This window comes from Crocodylus porosus, unplaced genomic scaffold, assembly GCF_001723895.1.
Source record: "Crocodylus porosus isolate Cpor-Errol unplaced genomic scaffold, CroPor_comp1, whole genome shotgun sequence".
NCBI lineage: Eukaryota > Metazoa > Chordata > Crocodylia > Crocodylidae > Crocodylus > Crocodylus porosus.
In genome coordinates this window covers 61,639,648-61,658,890 of record NW_017728906.1, presented here as the reverse complement: position 1 = coordinate 61,658,890, position 19,243 = coordinate 61,639,648, and the positions used below count along the sequence as shown (strand labels likewise).

Here is a 19,243-nt window from a genome sequence, read left to right as displayed (position 1 = left end):
GTGCCGGAGCCGCTAGCCCGGCATTTCGCCACAAGTCTATTATTCCATAACAGAATGGGGCCGAACCATGAGGATTCTGTGATTGCTTAAATGTTCCTGGAACATAAGGGATGTGTACTAATGGCACTGAAGAATAAAATGTCAGGCTGCTTTTCAGAACTTTGAGAAACTTTATTTTTTTATGTTTTTTTCTGATTAATAAAACTCAAACATGTGCATAACTCTCCTCTGTTGACTGACTGCCAAAAAGACTGAAATAGAAAGGGAAGATCCGAGTTGTTGTTGAGGAAGCTGAGTGTGTCAAAAACTGGACTATCCATTGCAACATTAACAAGTTAAGTTTAGAAAAATAGCTATTCCTTTGTGCAAAGTAGGAAAAAGGACAAGACTGAGGTATGAATGTTTCAAGAGGCACATAACTGTCACAGGTAATAATGAAGTCAATTATTAAAATACACTGAAATCAAAGGATCAAGTTTTAAAGAAATTAAGGATATATTTATTTAGGGGATAGGGGATGGATTATTTGTATACCAGACTACCATAGTCAGCAAGAGAAAGTGCAACTGGTTAAATGTATACAGCAGTGGTGCTCAACCCACACTGCCATCACTCTCCTGCTACCACATTTCTGGATCTGAGGGGAGTGCCGGGGGCTGGATGACATGGCCCTAGATCCCAAACTGGGCCAGGCCACAGCCAGATCTGGGGCACGGAGCTGATCCACAGATGCTGGATCTGGCCCACTAATCGGCCCTATGACGCTAATCCAACCCATGAGCCTAGATGGATTGGGCTCCACTGGTGTAGACTGAGGCTGAGTATACACATTCAAATAACCTTCCAGGTTTGCTATCCAGGTACAGAAATTTACCCATAGCCGCATGTACAGACATTCAAATGCTGACATCCTCAAGAGTACAAAGCTTGCAGTTAGCAAGGGAAGGAGCTGTGTACACATCTAAGTATGTTCTGCAGGCTTCCTCAGTCTGCCTGGTGACAAATCACAGCTGTGCATAGGGCAGCCCTGGTTGGCTGACCCAGACTGTCCATAGTCAGCCTGCATTTCCCCACAACACAATGTTGGGATTGCAAAGGGGCAGTGCTCTGGAGCACCAGAGTCCAGCAAGTGACACTTTTTTCCTGGGAGGGTGGGGGAGAAGCTGGAGGACTATGTTCTCTTCTGAGAGAAGCCATAGTATGTACAGACATTTGCTATACAAAGAGAAACTTTTATCCCAAGAGAAACCCTATTGTTCCTAGGTTATTCTGATGCTAGACTGGACATTTTTACCCTGGGAGAAAAAGCCTAAAACCCCTGTACACTCATGGTTTCTCTTGGAAGAGCAGCAATTCTGGCAGGAGAAACTGAGTATCCTTTGTACAATGCCTGAAACAAAGCATTTATGCTCTGCCAATGTCTCTTCATTAGACAGAAACGGCCTCAAAAACATGCTACAAAACTAAAGTCATGCTACATTTTAAACAAACTAGATTTAACATAAATTACCAACTGAAAGCCAGATTGGTAGCAGAAATCATGACCTGAGAATGGGAGGAAAATATTATTACAAGGATTTAGCCCAAGATCATACATAAAAATTAGAACTAAAATTTATCAGGTTTTATTTCACATTCCTAGGGAAACGCCTGGCCGTTCAGGGTTATCCTATGGCTAAGAGGGCACATTGACTGGACCAAGCATAAAAATATTCATACTTGGGTGTTGCAGGTGATGCAGATCTTTTGGACATGCCTGCAGGAGAATCTGATCTTCTCAGAGGGGAACCCAAGCCAGATGATGAAACAGGCGTTGTGGGTCGCTTCTCTTTCTTTATCTTTTCAGCCTACAACAATAAATTCAGGTTCCTTTACTTAGCTTTTGTAATTAAGAGAAAAGTGTCAATATAAAGAATTAACAAAGGGAATATCAATAGATATGCACAAATGCACAAACAAAATTAAAGTTCTCTAAATCCCAGTGGTGTACGTAGGACAGGGTACCCAGCGCAGCTGTCCTGGTCCCTGACTTGTGGGAGGTAAGGGACTGGAAAGAGATGGCTGCTACTAAACTGTAAGACTGCAGTCACAATCACATGGTACCGCAGCAAGCAGAAGCTGCCCTGTGTGTGACAGCTGGCCCGGGTGCCTGGCTCATTCTACCTTAAGCATAAGCACTTTTATTTTTCACTTACAAGTAGTATACAAATGCTGTTTGTTAAACACTGCACATCATAAAGAAATACTAGTGGAGCAGCATGGTAGTATGCTACCCTGCAATAGCTTCAGCAAGCAATGGAGAAACATTTCAAAATCCCTTTTAAACAACTACTGTAGGACATGCTAGACCTATTTGTTATTACAAAATATGGGGCTCTATGGGAAAGAATTCTTGAATGTCAGCACACCTTTTAAAAACATGCTTAGCAATGTGTAGGCATGTATAAACTAAGTTATCTTATATTCTTTGTTTTCGCAGAAAATGCAAAATTACCAACAGTGAAATGTTATATAAACTTATATTGACAGAGAAAAAGTGAAACTTGAATGGTGTAAATTAGAGATGCTGCTAATACACTAGGCAAGTTTCAGGAGTACGGGGAAAACTTACCAAGCAACTAGGACAGCGAACAGATTTATAGACGGACACTAGTTGCTACACAACCATTCCCAAAAATATTGAGTTCATGACACAATTCAGAGACAAAATATGTTTCAGAGTCAGAAATGTAGATACCCAGAACACAGAAATGCCATTCCAAATAATGTTCCTTAATAGATGATACACACTGTTTCCTAGAAGGTATTAAAAACTTACAGCAGGGCAAATACAGCAGCAGATACAGAGAAAGCTTTCTCTACTTTAGCTGTCTTATAGAAATTATGGCACATCAGTCTTTGGTAAATAAAAATGAAACAAGACAGCTTAAATCAACTTAACCCCAAACTGAAATTAAAACCTATTCCAAACCCACCTGCGTAACTTCAGCTGCCGCTGCCCCTCTTGAGGCATCAGAAGCAGAAGCTGATGTCGCCTTCTTTTTTTCTGTGCTTCGGGTGGGGGAAGGCTTGTAGGGAGATTTTATAGGACTAGCTGGTGCTACACGAGGACAGATATGGAATACTAAAGAGTTATAGTACAATAGCAAGAGCAAAGGGGAACACAGACAGAAGAAGTAAGGAAAAGGAGAAAACAGCACCGCCTTAAGTTACAGCAACAATAGACATGGCATATAACATTTTCCAAGATTTGTTTCAAGAGATACCTAATTGCATTAAGAGACTATACTTTTTGTATGGCCTTACATTTCCTAAAAATTCCTTTGCTAAATCATTTGTATGGTATCAAAAGCATTTTCAAAAAAACCTCAACTCTAAACATCACTGTAACACCCAAAACACATTTTTATGGAGTTTTGTGCTGTTTTTCTCTTCTGAAGAAAGCAAACTTCTTTTCACTCAGTATACTTTTAAAAGCGTGGGATAGTCATATTTAGGTCATATTTCAATAAGTATTTCAAGAAAAGGGTAGTTTTCAAAGACAAAAGATAACATTTTCAAAAGCATCTAAGGAATGTACATTTGTAGAAAAGACAAGTGCTAGATGCTTTTAAAAATTTTACTTGGGTGTTCTAAAAGAATCTGATGATACAAGACTTATCACATACTCAATTTTGTTCCTAAAAGTTGGTAGTTACTTGAATCTGAGTAGAGCTCACTGATTAAATGGTCTTTTTTATCTGTTTGGTATTTATTTGCTAAATAAATAAAAATGGCATTTTGCTGATATTGGTTGCTAAGATGCAAATATTTAAAAAACATGAAGAACTAGATCAACTACATGTATGTTTCATAATTAACACTGGGAAAAATCAACACCATTGGGACATAACTAACTTTGTTCAATCATGGAAGTACTGATTGTGGGATAATGTTACTGTGCATCATACATTTTAAAGGAACAGAACAATTCTTCCATATAACCTCTTTTAGCCCAGTCTTATAAAATTATACATTCTGTAATTTTAAAATTAAATATAATCTAAACGTTTTTTCTTTTTTCTGGACTCTTTTCCAGCAAGATGGCAACACTCTAGGGAATCTGGGGAAACTTCCTGTTTGCAGTATAAGGGATTTATTTTTACTTTAGCTGTTATGAATAATTGCTCTAGAAAAAGTCTCAAAATGGGCACTGAAATGAAGACCCTAATTCCTGGGTATGCACAAAGAGACACTAAATCTCAGAAATGAAAGACAGCATAGACTACATGAAAAAACAGTACCTAGTTCCATATTTATTAAGTTATTACAACTAAGGCAGTCTAAAGGCCACAATGCTAATTCTGAATGTTGTCACTCTGCAAAGACAGAGAAACTGCTAAAACAACCACAAAATATTGAATTCTTACTCTTTACTAACCCTTTACATCCTTTAACAATGTATAATTGTTTGTCTGACTGCCTGTTTGACATTAAGCATCAAGGTCCTCTTATTTTACTGGTAAATCATGGCAAGACCATGAACAGAAGTCCTGTGCATTTCTGTTTTCTGTAATCTGAGCAGCAGCTTTCCTCCCTTCCAACTGGAGGGTGAGAGGAGGATGAGAGGAGGGTGGGCCCTAAGAGGATTCCAAGAATAAGCATTCTGCTGCTTCAGTTTAGAGGAAAAGAGAACTGCAATCCAGGTTCCAGTCTGGTATGACGCACAGTCTATGTCCTTTAAAGAAAGATTGTGCAGCAAAGTGGGGGGGGGTGTTGGGGGGGAGAGGGATGAGGATTTGGATGTAAATAAGCAAAGAACAAATCAAGAAATGATCTCTATATTTCTTCTCTACAGATTATTAAAACCACAAAACTACATAAAAATCCATTAAATTAGAAGCACCGATTCTGTCTCATCTTAGTAGCACATTCTAAATTTACAGTAGCAACCATGACCTCATTCTATGCTGGCCTTCCTTTTGTATATTTCTGAACAATAAATCAAGGTTTTTCATGGATCAAAAACACTGCATACTGCAGCTTCCAAAATACAATACTGTTTAATGTAGAAACAAGCAAAAAGACAACATTTAATGAATGTCTTTAAATACCAAAAGGAAAAAGTTGAGGGCATTTTTTCCATTGTTTGCTTTGTTATATACTACCGTCTCTTTATATTAATATCAGAGGTATAAAAGATGAGTACCCTTAAGCCATGCAATGGGGGACTAAGAGATGACAAAGGTTTTTTTACCATGGTACAGTTTTGTCTTGAAAAGTGAGTATTTTCTTTTGCAGATAGTGTATTTACAAAAACTTTCCCTGATTCTGCAAACATTTATTCAGAAGTGTCTTTAAAGATGGGATTACTCACATGCACAAAGTTAATCACATGCAAGTATTAGCAAGAACAGAACCAACATTACCTGACATGGGCTTGACATTATAACATACAGAAGAGGACAGTTAATGGCATCACTAATATTTAATCCCTTAAAAAAGAAGGAAGTTCATTACTAGAAGTAACATTCTCTACTCCGTCTAGTTTGTTTTTCTTTTTTTTGAAGTATACCCCAGTATTTATAAAAACTTTTATCATCTGCTCCTTTAAAAAACAGAAGTGACTGCACAGTAAATAACAACTGAAACCTCAATAAACCTCAATAGGAATGAAACATATTTTGAATGCTAATCTTTATTTTGGATACTGTTTGTCTGAAGAAAATTAAGAGACAATATTAATGTGCTAATATAGCGCTTTTATCCTTTCCTCTAATAACTGAGACACTTGCGTGCAGAACTAAAGATACTTTATGAATTATTCCATTAGGCTTGCATTTTTCAACAATTATTTCAATTATTTAAAAAACCCAGAACAACAGACATGTAAATATTTTTTAACCTTGTAACACATTTTACCATAAGTGGATAGTAAAATTATAATAAAAAATGAGTTGATTTAAGAAATAACTCAAGTATAGCTAAACAAAACTTAACAATTTCAAAATGCACTTTTTTTTCTCTTTTTACCTGAGTCACTGTACTGCTCAGAGAGCATTAGTGCGCTTCTGCTTCTGGCTAAAGAAGAGTGTGTAGGAGTCAAGAGTCGAGAAACAATAAAATTTTCCATTGGACTAAGGTGCATGCGGTGAGCTGAAGGATGGGAGCAAATAAAATAAATTTAACATGCAAGAAGAAATTAAACAAAAAACAATTACAAAAATGATAAATAAAACCTTTAAAATGATAAAATGAAACAAAGAAAAAAATATAATGCTTGTAATCCAAAAATATTTTAAAAGAATTTAATTCTCAAGTTGGTTTTGGGGTTCTTTATCATTTTAAGCCACCTAAATTATCTTCCAACCTGTACAGCAAACATAGTAGGTCATGGCTATTCTTCATAGGCAAAATATTTCAGTTCTGCAAAATGGTTGCTTTCATGACTCAGCATGAAGAAAAGCTTTGCCTAACAGAATAAACAGATGAGATACTGGCTTGACAGTGCAGCTGCTGACGTGTATGCAAAGAATACTGTAAAATATTTAACATACTCAAAGTGTCATTGTTCTATAAATCTTACTTCACACAATATGCCCTCCCTCCTGTCCTCTTCATTAGTATAAGATAAGGCCCTGCATACCCAGCATACATTACATCAGGGTATTTGTCATGTGTCCATAATTTATCTCAGAGCAGCCATTTTGCTCCCTTGCCACCTTGGCTAAGGACAGAAGTTAGACATAAACCAGTAAGAGATTAGAAACTGGTTTAAACCTGTAACAGAACAGAAGTTCAGTGCACATAAACTGCTTTCAAAATGGCGAAAACTAGTTTAAGATAAACCCAGTTGGGTGTAGTATCAGACTTAACTGATTTAGGCCAAACTGATTTATGAAACTTCTGTCTCAGATCCCTTCCTGGTTCAAGTTAACTCACAGCCCCCCAGCACACCCAGGCTATGCTGTCTGTTATGCACCCCTCTGCTCCTTTCCTGCCTCTCTCTATCAGGCCATAGGGATGCAGGGGGCAGGGGAACAGATACCCTAAACCTCCCTACCCAGGGTCTACACAGTACATGGGGGGTGAGGGAAAGCCCCTCAAGTGGGTGATTTTGGACCCCTGCAACCCTCCCCCTTCCCAGCTGCTGATTGTTTCAGCTACTGCCACAGGAGGGAGGGAGAAGTCCTCCTGGCCAGGTGCCTGCCCATGCAGCCCAGCACCAGGGAGCCCCTGCCTTGTCAGGCTTCCTCCCACTCCAGCCCAGGATCCCCCAGCCTGGGGCAGCCCCAGGGAGCTGAGGGTCAGCACTTCCCTCCCCAGTCCTAGGGCTGCTTGCCTGAGCTGCTACGAGTCTGCAGGGATAGCCTGGGGCAGCCTTAGGAAGCAGAGGGAAATTCTCCTGCTCCTCCACACCCAGTTTTGCTTGAGCTGCTGAGAATCTGAGGCAAAACTTTTTGCAGGGGAGTGGAAGAATTCCTCTTTCTCCCTCCTCTGAAAGCCACTGAAGCAATCAGCAGCTGGGAAGGGGCAGGGGGGGAATTCCCCTTAGCTACCCAGGGCTGCCCAGGCTGGGGAACCTAGGCTAGAAGAAACCCCCTGAGGGGGAGGCTCCCCCAATGGTGGGCCAGCACCCATGGGGGGACAGCAGGGGGTTGGGGGCATGTACTGGGGAGCCAATTGGGGACACTTGGGTAGGCTGGCAATGGCCAGCAGGCTGGAAGACACGTTCTAGTGCCTGGCACCTACTGACCTGGGTCAGTGCAGGCCTCCCCTTGCCTTTTCCAATTGAAAACTGAACACTAGTTCAATTGGTTATCAGGTCAAGCTACGTAGTTTAGAAGAAGTTCCCTAGATTGAATCAATTCTGCCTTGGGCTTTTTGACTGTCTGTACTTAGCCCCTGGGGTAATGTGCTGTAATAATGCCTACTATATGCAGCTACCCCAAAAGAGCTGGGTGTCTGTTTCCACCAGATTTCAGTATAATTTACACATCAGTATACAAAATGAATGTCAATTATGCCAGTGTAGAAATGCTGTGTGTCCAGTACCTAAGACTATAGAATTTTATAAGTATAACCTGAAGATACACATTTATAGAGCCATCTATTGCAATAACTTCTCGATCATAGAGTCCTTTAATAAATATGCATCTAAAACTGAAGAACGTTCAAAAGTCCTTTCTTACTTCAGTCACTATATTCTAACCCCTGTATTTTAAAAAGCAGTAGCTCAGAGAAGGACAAATCCGCAGTCCTTTATGGTCATTATCCACTAATCCTGCAAGATGATTATCTTCTGCTGAACTTCTCATGAATTAGGCCTTGAAGTCAAGTTAAAGGACTTAAGAACTCTGGACACGAGTGAAGATGCCCAACAGGCTCATATCATATTTTTACCAATACCACAAAGTAGCACATACCTGTTTATTACTTAAAATTGTTTCTTAACATGGCTAAAACATCACAAACCAAACGTTTTTGGCTTGTAGTCTGCCTGTAGTCAAGCCATGCTCCTTTTTATGTGCCAACAAGGAAAACAGCCAGTGAAAAATACAATACCTGAGTCTTACTGGTTGAATTATTATAGTGCAGAAGCCTAATACTTCAGTGTGAGTTCTCCCATCTCAAATAATTAACCCACACCCTTTAACTAATCCAGCATTTTTCTCTGTCCTGCCACTTCTGTCCAATGCCCATAATTTAGCCAAACTCATTACCAAAGGCCCAGAAGAATTCATAGGGCATATCCTCCTCCATGACAAAGATTTACATTACCAGTTCAGCATTTACTTCCATACCTGGGGTCTGCAACCTGGTAACATTGTCCTAGATGGGCAAGAAACTTATTTCATGTACTTAATATCACTGGATCTGTTATTAATTGTTAGCTTGCCACGTCAATAACTTCTGACTTGATTCCTGCAAAAGCCACAAAACAGCTACAAATACATCTATGGACAGGAGAGTGCGCTTTAAATATGGAAGGAGAGTTGATGCTCATAAGAGACCATAAGCAGCATATTCACTTGCCTCTGTCAGGGGAATGTGTTATTGCCGCTGTGGAGGAGGAGAGTCGCTTACTGATTGGTGACTCCATTTGCTTTGGCAGATTCATTGTAGAAGCTGAAAGTTTGTCACATGCTGCAGAGAGACGCAGTGAAGATATTTATATTGACACCACGGTGTGGAAAACTCCCAAAATTAACCTCTCATTTTGTAGTCACGGACCTTGTCTCTAATCTGGGGCACTAAATATTGCATAAAAGATAATCCTATTCTGACTGCTGTAGTAGTAGCACTCAGTGAGATGCAGATTGGGTAGAATTTTTCTCCTTGTGCTTTTAACATTCTGATGTTACAATACCCTGCATTCTGTAGTGCCAGAATCTAGTCATTTCATAGTTAAGTCCAAATGAATAAAATTGTAGCAAGGGTGTGTAACACCTACACACCAATCACACAAGCAGCATGAATTTATGCCCAATTAACATTGCAGTGAACTCCCATACGCACTGCTTTTTGTGCAATGGTCAGAAGTCACAAGCATAGTGAATAGTTCAGAGATTTCATTTTGTTTACTTTATTTTGTTTCTCCTAATAGAAAAAAAAAATCAAACTAGGAACTCATATAAATGGTTCCAATCCTGCAGTCCTTAGGTAAGACTCCCAGTTATTTCATTGGAACTTGCTTGAAGGAGACTTGCAAGATTTAACTCTGTCTACTTAGTAAGCAATACTATTCCTTTAAGTTCCTTTTTTTTAAAAGGTAGATGCAAAGTTTGCTCCAAGAATGTGCATGTCCAAATCTTTTATTTATTCATAAATTATTGCTTGGTATAAACATTTGCCAATGCATGCATGAAAATAGTTTTGTAAGTATACATGCCTATCTTTACAGGCACCATCATTGTGCCCATCTTGCGGGGTGGGGGAATGTTACTAAATAGACTGGCTTGCTGAGGTTTTCAAAATCAGGTAAACTTGGGGATAAAAATGTAAGAAAAACACAAGAAACAAAATATTATGCCAACGCATCACTACTCTAAAAGCGTAACATCTCATTTCACAGACCTTTAAAAAAAATTCTGATCTAACATACAGAAGAAAAATCAAATACATTCAAGACACTCTCACTGTGAGAGTTTGTAACTGCTATTAATATGAAAAGAAACTATTCAACATCCTGAAACAACAAGGCTCTTTAAACAGATTTTATTAATTAGTTTTAAAAAACTGGGGGAGGGGCAACGTAAAGAGAGATACTGGGAAACATAGGTACGTTATGATTACTTGTAGCACATTTTATTTGCATGTATCGTATAGTTGAAATGTTTATATATAACAGAACCTATACCCCAGTAGGTCTCTCTGCACAAGCAATTTGAAAGTTATGCACACAAAAACTAAAAAAAATGTATCTGTTTTTAACTTCACAAATAAGTTCACAAATATGTGAATTTACTGAGTAATTAGAAGGCCACAGTTAGTGATCAAATTATGAAATGTCTCCATTGTGCTGAAATGCAAGGCATGCACTGCTTCACTATGACAAAATTAAAAGAAGAAGACAATTGGTCCACATCTCTAACAATAATGCTGTAGAACACCAGACTGAAATAATAAGAAAAACAGTGGTTAGGAAGGACAAGATCAGTGGATGGATTAAAGTGATTAGAACAATTAAACGAGACACTATGGTACTGTGATTCTCTGAAATACCATTGTAGGAATCAGCAGCAGCAGTAGAGGTCACAGGGTCTGGAGGAAGGGTGTTGGCAACTAAACCTAGAGGGGGTGGGGTATTTTCTGATTCACCTACACAGCAGAAAAAAAATCAGAGCAGAGAGGTGAAAGAAATTACCTAATAGGTTAAAAACATGTTTAAGCTAAAAATAAAAAGGTGCCTTTCTAGAAGTGTAAGAATTGCTTTCATCATGCTGCAAGTACATTTATTTTCTAATTATTAAATGACGTACCATGAAATATACTGTGAAATACACCCATATCATTTTAGCAAGAACTATTACATATATTTACACTCTGTTTAGAAGACAGCAGCAGAAATATTTTCATCATCTAAATGCAAGGAGATTTTTTGTTTTTTATTTTTTGAATAGGAAACAATCTATTAAAAACCTTGAAATTTTAAATGAACATAAATGATTTAAACATAAAACAAGCTTTTTGAAACAAAAAGCAGTACATGGTTCTGAAATAATTTGCTTTGAAGCCAAAACAAAAAAACAGTAACTAAAAATGTGGAAAAATCCATTTGGAACTGTAAATGCTGCATAATCATCTAGAAACCCCTGTGAGCTATCAGAGATGCCAAAACCAAAAATAGATAATTTTTTGCAAAATCTTCGACAGCTCTCAGCCCCCCTGGTGATTATTTAATTTGCTAAATATATTTTTTATAATTATTTTTGCATTTTTTTTTTTTGCCATCCTCAAGACAGTTTCTGATTGCACTATTAAAATGACCTGCATTCACAAACTTAGGAGTGATCTTTCTTCCCAAGAGATATCATAGACAGGAAACCTGGTAAGTGATTACAAAGCATTTATTCATGCAACTTGTCAACAGCCCATACAATCTCACTGTACTGATTAAAAGTACCTTTCTTCTATTTTTAAATTGTATGCATTTTGCACTTCAAGATCCGCAATGCAGACAGCCTGTTACACTCACCATCTCTCCCTGAGCCTGCAGCCAGTGCTCCTCCCCACGACCATCGCTTCTGTTTCTGTTCCAGCTGCTGACTACGTTCAAGGGAACGACGCATCATAGCTTCTAAACGTTCCTGGTTGCAGAAAAAGAGAAATAAAATCCAAACTGGTTCACCTGTGCTTTTGCAATCAATGCTAAAAATAAACGTTGCTTGCTGCCACACATACGAAGATTACAGGAACCTGTTACTCGTGAAAGAAAAAGGACAGAATAAAGAAGATATCAGTATGTCTACCTACCTCTAGATAAGTGTATCCTTTGTCTGCAGCCCTCTGAGGTCACAACAGAGGCCTAAGTAAATAACACAAGTTGCATCACTGCCTAGCATCTGCTCCCACTGGAGAGGCTGCTGCTGTGCTCTGGACTCAATTTGTGTAAGAATAATGCTCAACAAGCATTAACTCTTTCTTGTCTATGCAGACTTCAGGTTTTTTTCCTTCCAAAGTAGAGCTAAACTGCTGCAATGACACTGGCTCCTCCTAGCCGCACAGATAAATGATCAGTTCAAACACGAAGCTGGTTGCGTTGCAGAATGACTGATTTATTTCTAAAACAAGTCCCTGTTTCCACCACCACATCCTCTACATATTAGACATTTAAGAGTGAAGAGCAATGCTTATCCTATCCTGAGTTCCTGTTCAATTTAGATGTAGAAGAGGCAAGAATATTTGTGGGTGGTATCTTTTAAAATTGGTCCAATAAAAGATAATCACTCACAAAAATTCTTGCTTCTCACTTTTTTCCTGGACCACCACAGCTACATCATCACCTCAATAAGACCAGTTTAGATACATGTATCATTAACCATATCCTTCCTCTTCCTTGCTTTGGACCGCCTGCCACTCAACTCTCCCCCCTCAATTCATCTTTTCTCTCTCATTTTTTGTCCCTCTGAAAACCCTACCTCAATTTTAAATGTGACATAATTAGACATGACCTTCATTTCCCATTCCTTTGGCCTTCCAGCCTCACCTTAAACCTTGACAAATCTTCTGTATGCTTCAGCAGCCACCTTTTTCCGAAGGTGGTCTCTCTATAATTTACTGATTGAGCATTAGGGTTTTATTGACTTTCTTCAAGATGGATACCCATCCTCTGATCCTTCTGCCCACCCCAATCCCCAGCATTCTAGTGCTAGTGGCCTTCCATGGCCATAATCTGCTTCCCACACACCTTATTCCCCTTTTCCAAACTGTCTACCAACATCCTTGGCAATTCCATAGATTCACAGAAGTAGGGTCGGATGGGACCTTGTAGATCTTCTAGTCCGACCCCCTGCCCTGGGCAGGAGAGAAAACCGGGCTCAAATGACCCCAGGCAGGTAGATATCGAGCCTCCTCTTAAAGACCCCCAGGGTAGGAGCCAGCACCACTTCCCTTGGAAGTTGGTTCCAGATCCTAGCCGTCCTAACTGTGAAGTAGTGCCTTCGGATGTCTAGTCTAAAACTACTCTCTAACAACGTGTGGCTGTTATTCCTTGTTACCCTGGGGGGCGCTTGGGGGAAAAAGGTCTCTCCCAAACCCTGCTGGTCCCCCCTAGTGAGTTTATAGATGGCCACCAGGTCCCCCCTCAGCCTTCTCTTGCGAAGGCTGAACAAGTTAAGGTCCCATAGCCTCTCTTCGTGGGGTCTGCTCTGCTGTCCATGGATCATGTGGGTGGCCCTCCTTTGGACCCTCTCTATGCTGTCGACATCCCTCCTGAAATGAGGTGCACAGAACTGGACACAGTACTCCAGCTGCGGCCTGACCAGTGTCACGTAGAGGGGGAGAATCACCTCCTTGGCCCTGCTTGAGATGCATCTGTGGATGCACGACAAGGTACTGTTAGCTCTACTGACCATGACCTCGCATTGTTGGCCCATGTTCATCTTGAAGTAAATAATGTTTCCAAGATCTCTTTCTGCCACCGTGCTCTCAAGGAAGGAGTTTCCCATCTTATAAGTGTGCTGCTGGTTCCTACTGCCCAAGTGCAGCACCCTGCACTTGTCTGTATTGAAACCCATCCTATTTTCGTTAGCCCACCCCTGTAACCTGTCCAGGTCTTGCTGTAATCTGTCCTTCCTTACTAGTGTGCACACCTCACCCCAAAAAGACTGAACAGCGTGGGCCCAAGGACCGAGACCTGGGGGACTCCACTGCCCACTTCCCTCCAGGTCAAATATGACCCATCCACCACCACCCTCTGAGTACGACCCGTCAACCAATCTGCAATCCATCTGACTGTGTAGGCATCAATGCCACAGTCGCCTAGTTTTTTAATGAGGATGGGGTGGGAAGACCAATGTCAAAGGCCTTGCTGAAGTCCAGAAAGACTACATCCACCACGACACCTGCCTCCAATGCTTTTGTGACCTGACTGAGGAAGGCAATCAGGTTGGTCTGACAGAACGTGCCCCGAATGAAACCGTGCTGGTTGCCCTTGAGCATCATCCCTGATGCTGGCCCATCTGCTCCCTGATAATCTTCTCAAAGAGTTTCCCCAGGATTGAAGTTAGACTAACAGGCCTATAGTTGCTTGGGTCCTCCTTCTTCCCTTTTTTAAAGATGGGGACCACATTGGCTTTCTTCCAGTCATCTGGCACTTGGCCAGAGCACCACAAGTGTTTCCATAGTCCTGTTCTTCTGCCTATCATCTTTCACTATTTTTTCTTAAACACTAAGGTACAGTTCAGCTCCTCCATTTCTTTTTCCTTGACCACTCTTTCAACAGACACTGTTTTCTTACTCCTCAAATCCTCTTTTTTCCCTGGTCACCTCCATCAGCACTCCTCCCTGTGACACCCACAGCCAGTCTCAAAATCTTTTTACCATCTCCAAACCATTGGATCACCAACTTCTTCCTCAGTCTGAGCCCTAAAAGCTCTCCACCAAATAACCTTCAATTCTTCTGAATCCTCACACTGTCCTCTCTTTTGGACACCTTTCTATTATGTTCCATAGATAGCAGGGATCTCAACCTCATATCCATGGGCCTGATGAGCAATTCTACTCCATGGGCAGGTGAGCAGCCTGGGGCTGGCTCCAACAGCCAGATCAGGCCCATAGACCTTCTGCCCCCTGCATGCCAGATTAAGCACCTGCAGCATCCACTCTGGATGGTCTAGGACTGTGGTACCCATTCTGGATGGTCTGGGCTGGACAGTGCATGAAGCACAGGTCATGGACTGGTTACAGCAAGTGCCAGATCAAGCATGCAGGGGACCCAAATCCCTCCCTCCTCCACTGCATGCCAGAACCAGTGCCTGCTCTGGCTAGTCTGGGGCAGCACCACACGCAGTGCCAGGCCTAGACTGGCTGGAGCAGGCGCAACATGTGGCTCATATTCTGAACCAGCCAAAATGAGTGACATGTAGCACAAGCCCAGACTAGCCAGAGCAGGCAATGCAGACACTAGGTCCAGCATGCAGCAGGAGGGTCCCAAACTGGCTTTGCCCAGGGCTAGCACCAGGGGCTAGATGATGTGGCTCCAAGGACCCTATCTTTGAAGCCCCACAATTAAAATAATCTTTCTTGAGTGACAACCCTTCAATCAATGTGCCTCCATGTATAGCCTTACTTTGCTTTCCATCTTTGTAGTCCCTTCACCTTCTTCCTGCTTATTATTCTACTTACTATGATCACCATCTCTCAGACTTTTTACTCAGCCTTTGCAATCCATTTTTAAATTCTCCTTCCACTCTAAGGCATCTTTCCATCACAGGATTTCACTTGACCTCCTTCTGGCTAAGTGTTAAGCCTACATCATATCCTCCTCCACCATCTGGTCCCTAGTTTCATCTAGTAAGTTAATTCTTTGTCCTGGCTTCTGTTTTCCTGAAGAAGAGGCTGGAGAGATATCAATGTAGGATAGTTTAAGAATAATCCATCCTTCATTCATGAGTGAGGTTCTGCTACATGAGTCTTGAGGTCCCTCCCAATCCCACCTTCCTACCACTACCCTAAGGAATCCTAGAGAAGGATCAGGATCTCATTGTACCAAATCAATGGCTCTCAACCTTTTGAGAGTCAGGACACCTTTCCACAAGTTGTTCTTTTTTTAATTTGGCAGCACCCCAGATGAAAACCATTGTTGTACTGCCTCAGCTTACCAGATAACTCTTTATTCAATTTACTAGGCTCTTAACATTTTCCTTTTCCCACACCAGCATAAGACAACAGCAATGCAACTGTTGGCTCCTGTCAAAAAACCCCCCAAAAACTAACAAACCAACCAACCAAACAAAAAAAACAACCCTTTCCCTGAGACAAATTTTTTTCCATTGCTTACACAAGACATTTTGAATAAGTTGCAATGGAACTACTCCTGATTTACACCATGCTAGCTGAGATAGGAATGAAGCCCCAAAGCCAAAAGAATGTGCTATTCTGCTTTTCGTCTTTGTGAAAGACGCCTGTTAATATGAATGGGAATGCTTTAAGGGAAATACTCTGAATTAAATTAGCACATTTAGATGAATCCAAGATCACTTTAAATTTAAGACACCTGCCCAATAATAAGATTCTATAAATGGAAAATTGATAAATTTGTTATAATTTTCCAGAATACAATCTAGTAAACAGAGTCCTCTTTAATTCATCATCCCACCATAGCAGCATGGAAATCAGCAGGAGAGGAGTGTGCAATAGGTAGGGGGGGAGCAGACAGCCTCCTTGACGCCTGCCCCCCCCACATCTTGTCCTGCAGCCTGCCACACCCCTAGAGTAACTGTACCCCTGCTGGTTGCACCCTTGCTTGCACCTTGCAGCCTCTGCCCCCTTCCTCCTCCAACCTCTGCTTACTGTCAGGCATGGGTTGAGCTCCATTGCCTTGCAAGCTCCAACCCCTGTCAGGCCATGCAGCAGTAGTGGCAACAGCTCCAGCCCTGGGACACTGCTGTGTAGCTGGGCAGGGACCAGAGCTTCCATGTGCTCCACACCCTGGGAAAGAATGGATCCAGAGTCGTGCCTGACAGTAGCAGGTAGGGGGAAGGCAGTGGGGTGCAGGGGGAAGGTAGCAGACAGCTACTGTGGCTACTACTCTAGCCTTGACTCAGGTTTGGGACTGGAGTTGCACCAGCTGCTCTCCCCCCCCCACCCTACACACCTTGTACTCAAATCCAAGATGAAATCCAATCCCCCCATGCTGAAAGGGGGGAATGGGACTCTCATCTTGGATTTGAATAAATACAGTGATTCAAAAGGACCTGATTTGTCCTAGTTTATGTAATGACATTTTTCATCTGTTGGATTTATAGTACATAAGAGATTGTGAACTCTTTTAAAAAGCATCCTGCATTTGCATGGAAACAAGGCTGGTCATAATGAATCCTTTTTTTTCCATAAGCATACCAATATCATGTGTTCTGTCAGCATCTCAGTGAATTCCCTGTCCTTATGGCAGTGGTTCTTAACAGGAGTGCATCTGTCCTCACCATAGCCAAGCAGAACTATGCCACATGTCTTCTGCAGAGCCAGACTGGAAAAAAAGGCTGTGGCAGGAGCATACACTCTCCTTGCAGCTCTTCCAGGTGTGACAACACATGCTCTATAGAGATGTCCAGGACAGTTCCGCCTGCTCTACCATGTGAGGTCAGACCAGGAAAGACTGAGGCACTCCTCCGAAAACTGTTTTCAGTCTGGCTCTGCTGGAGATGCATGGCAGAGTTCCTGCTGGTTATGACAGTAGAGACAAAGCCCACACCTGAAAGGGTCTCACGGCGCCCTAATTGAGAACCACTGTGCTAGGTACTGAGCAAGGGAAGCTCCTGCCTATTCTATCAGTCTATCCCAGCACTCAGTTCATTATTTCCTCCCCTTTCCCGTCTAATATAGAGGGTAAGCTATCATCTCCATGCTAACAACGCCTGAATCTGCCTCTCAAACCTGAGGTCTTGTCTTCTGTTCACTCTTGCATCTCCAGTGGTCTTTGGGGTATCACATCCTAGATATCTTGCCATTAGCTAATGCCAAACTTGCTAAAAACAGTCTCCAGGTTTCCTTCCTGTTCTTCCTTTGTTTTTTTTACCAGCACTGTCTATTACCAATGCTCAAGAAAACCATGCAGCCTCTCATCTTTCCGCCTCCTTTTCTTCTACCCAAAACATGAGTGTGAACACACATATGAGCCAACAAAACACTCAGATATTTCCTTTTTTACAGAAGCTTGAAAAAAACCCCAATATTCTGCTGGCCCATACTTCAGTTTTCTCCTGGCTTTATTTCTTTCAATCTCCTGACTGCCAACTCAGTTCCCTCCTCCAATCTAATATCAAAATAATCTACCTCTCCTGCTTTTTTCATTGCTATATTTTAATGGCCCGATCTCCCTATTGGCTTTCACTCAGTTGATACATTACTTACTGTCAGTCCAATTATCCTATTAGTCCTTCCAAGACTCCTGCGGCACACAACTACTTTATAGTCCCTTCCCACTCTTCCCCCCCCATACCTTCTTTTTGTCCATGAAACATCCTTCCTTCAATGTTATATAAAACAAGTACCTCTCCCTTTTCTTTAAAATTCCTTCTTTAAAAAGAAAAAAGAGAAAACTACACACACACTTCTTCTAAACTTACCAACATTAAGGTACCTAACACGTATTATAAAATGTTTATTACATTTTTTTAAAGTATTACTGCTAGCACATCAGTTATCCTACTACCTCAGATAATTTATGGGTTTTTTCTCTGTTTGTTCATATTAGGATGTTTCATAAGGCAAAAACCAGGTACTTCTCAGGCCCGTGTAGATGCAACCTAAAATAACCAAGAGCACTGTGATACAAATGACATGAAAAACACAATGAAATACTTTAAAGAAAAAAAAGGATTTCTCCATATGTTTTTGAAAACTCATGTTACTGACATTCAAAATATCTGGAGAAGGGAAAGTGAATTAGAGTCAACTGGATAATATGAAATATTGGAAAAGGACTCAGACTTTGTCTACATTTTACTTGCAAACATATGCTGTAACTTATGTAGTGTCTTTTATTAGAAAATAACAACACACCTAAACATTATTAGAAAATAACAAAACATTAAATCATCTTCCCATGAAGGTAATTTATTACATATTCTATCATCCTAGCCATCCTGTATAAACAAAATTACTAAAACATATTTTAAACCATCTTAAAAAACCAACAACGAACAACTCACCAACTGCAGGTTAGCACAAGCAATTTTCCATTTCTTACTGCTAAAACGAGTCTGTTGCCCAGAAAAAACACAGAGGCATTCCTCCATGAACAACACACCAAAATTTGCTGCCTTTTATTGCAAACCTTAAATCCATGAAGGTAATTTTAAACACTAACTACTTCATACATGAGATCTACCTACAGCAAAGGCAACCTCTACAGTACAAAACAATATGCTGGGCCATGATAAAGAATATAAGTTTGTAATGAGCCTTGCATCAAGTCTAAAAACAAAAATAATCATAAAGTGTGAAAAACTGAAAAGGAGCATCTATTCTTACTACAGAAAAAAAGCATTTTCTTTTCATATGGCAAAACATTTATGGCCATCCACTAAAGGTCCCTCGA

General features: G+C 40.8%; 1 protein-coding gene across 13 annotated transcripts in view; it reads right to left on the bottom strand.

Moving 5' to 3' along the window:
* The window catches only part of MAP7D2 (MAP7 domain containing 2), a 157,987-nt gene that overhangs the window by 27,530 nt on the left and 111,214 nt on the right, over window positions 1-19,243 (bottom strand). For 3 of the 13 annotated variants that reach the window (XM_019529193.1, XM_019529197.1, XM_019529194.1), the window contains exons 4-9: window positions 11,678-11,789; window positions 10,705-10,800; window positions 9,016-9,126; window positions 6,013-6,135; window positions 2,976-3,124; window positions 1,720-1,847 (exon numbers count right to left, since the gene is read on the bottom strand). In XM_019529193.1, the coding sequence (XP_019384738.1) occupies window positions 1,720-1,847; window positions 2,976-3,124; window positions 6,013-6,135; window positions 9,016-9,126; window positions 10,705-10,800; window positions 11,678-11,789 (719 nt within the window). Of the gene's footprint in view, window positions 1-1,719; window positions 1,848-2,975; window positions 3,125-6,012; window positions 6,136-9,015; window positions 9,127-10,704; window positions 10,801-11,677; window positions 11,790-11,955; window positions 12,133-19,243 lie in introns of those variants that run through there. The other 10 variants (XM_019529200.1, XM_019529207.1, XM_019529198.1 and 7 more) reach the window with 7 other exon arrangements.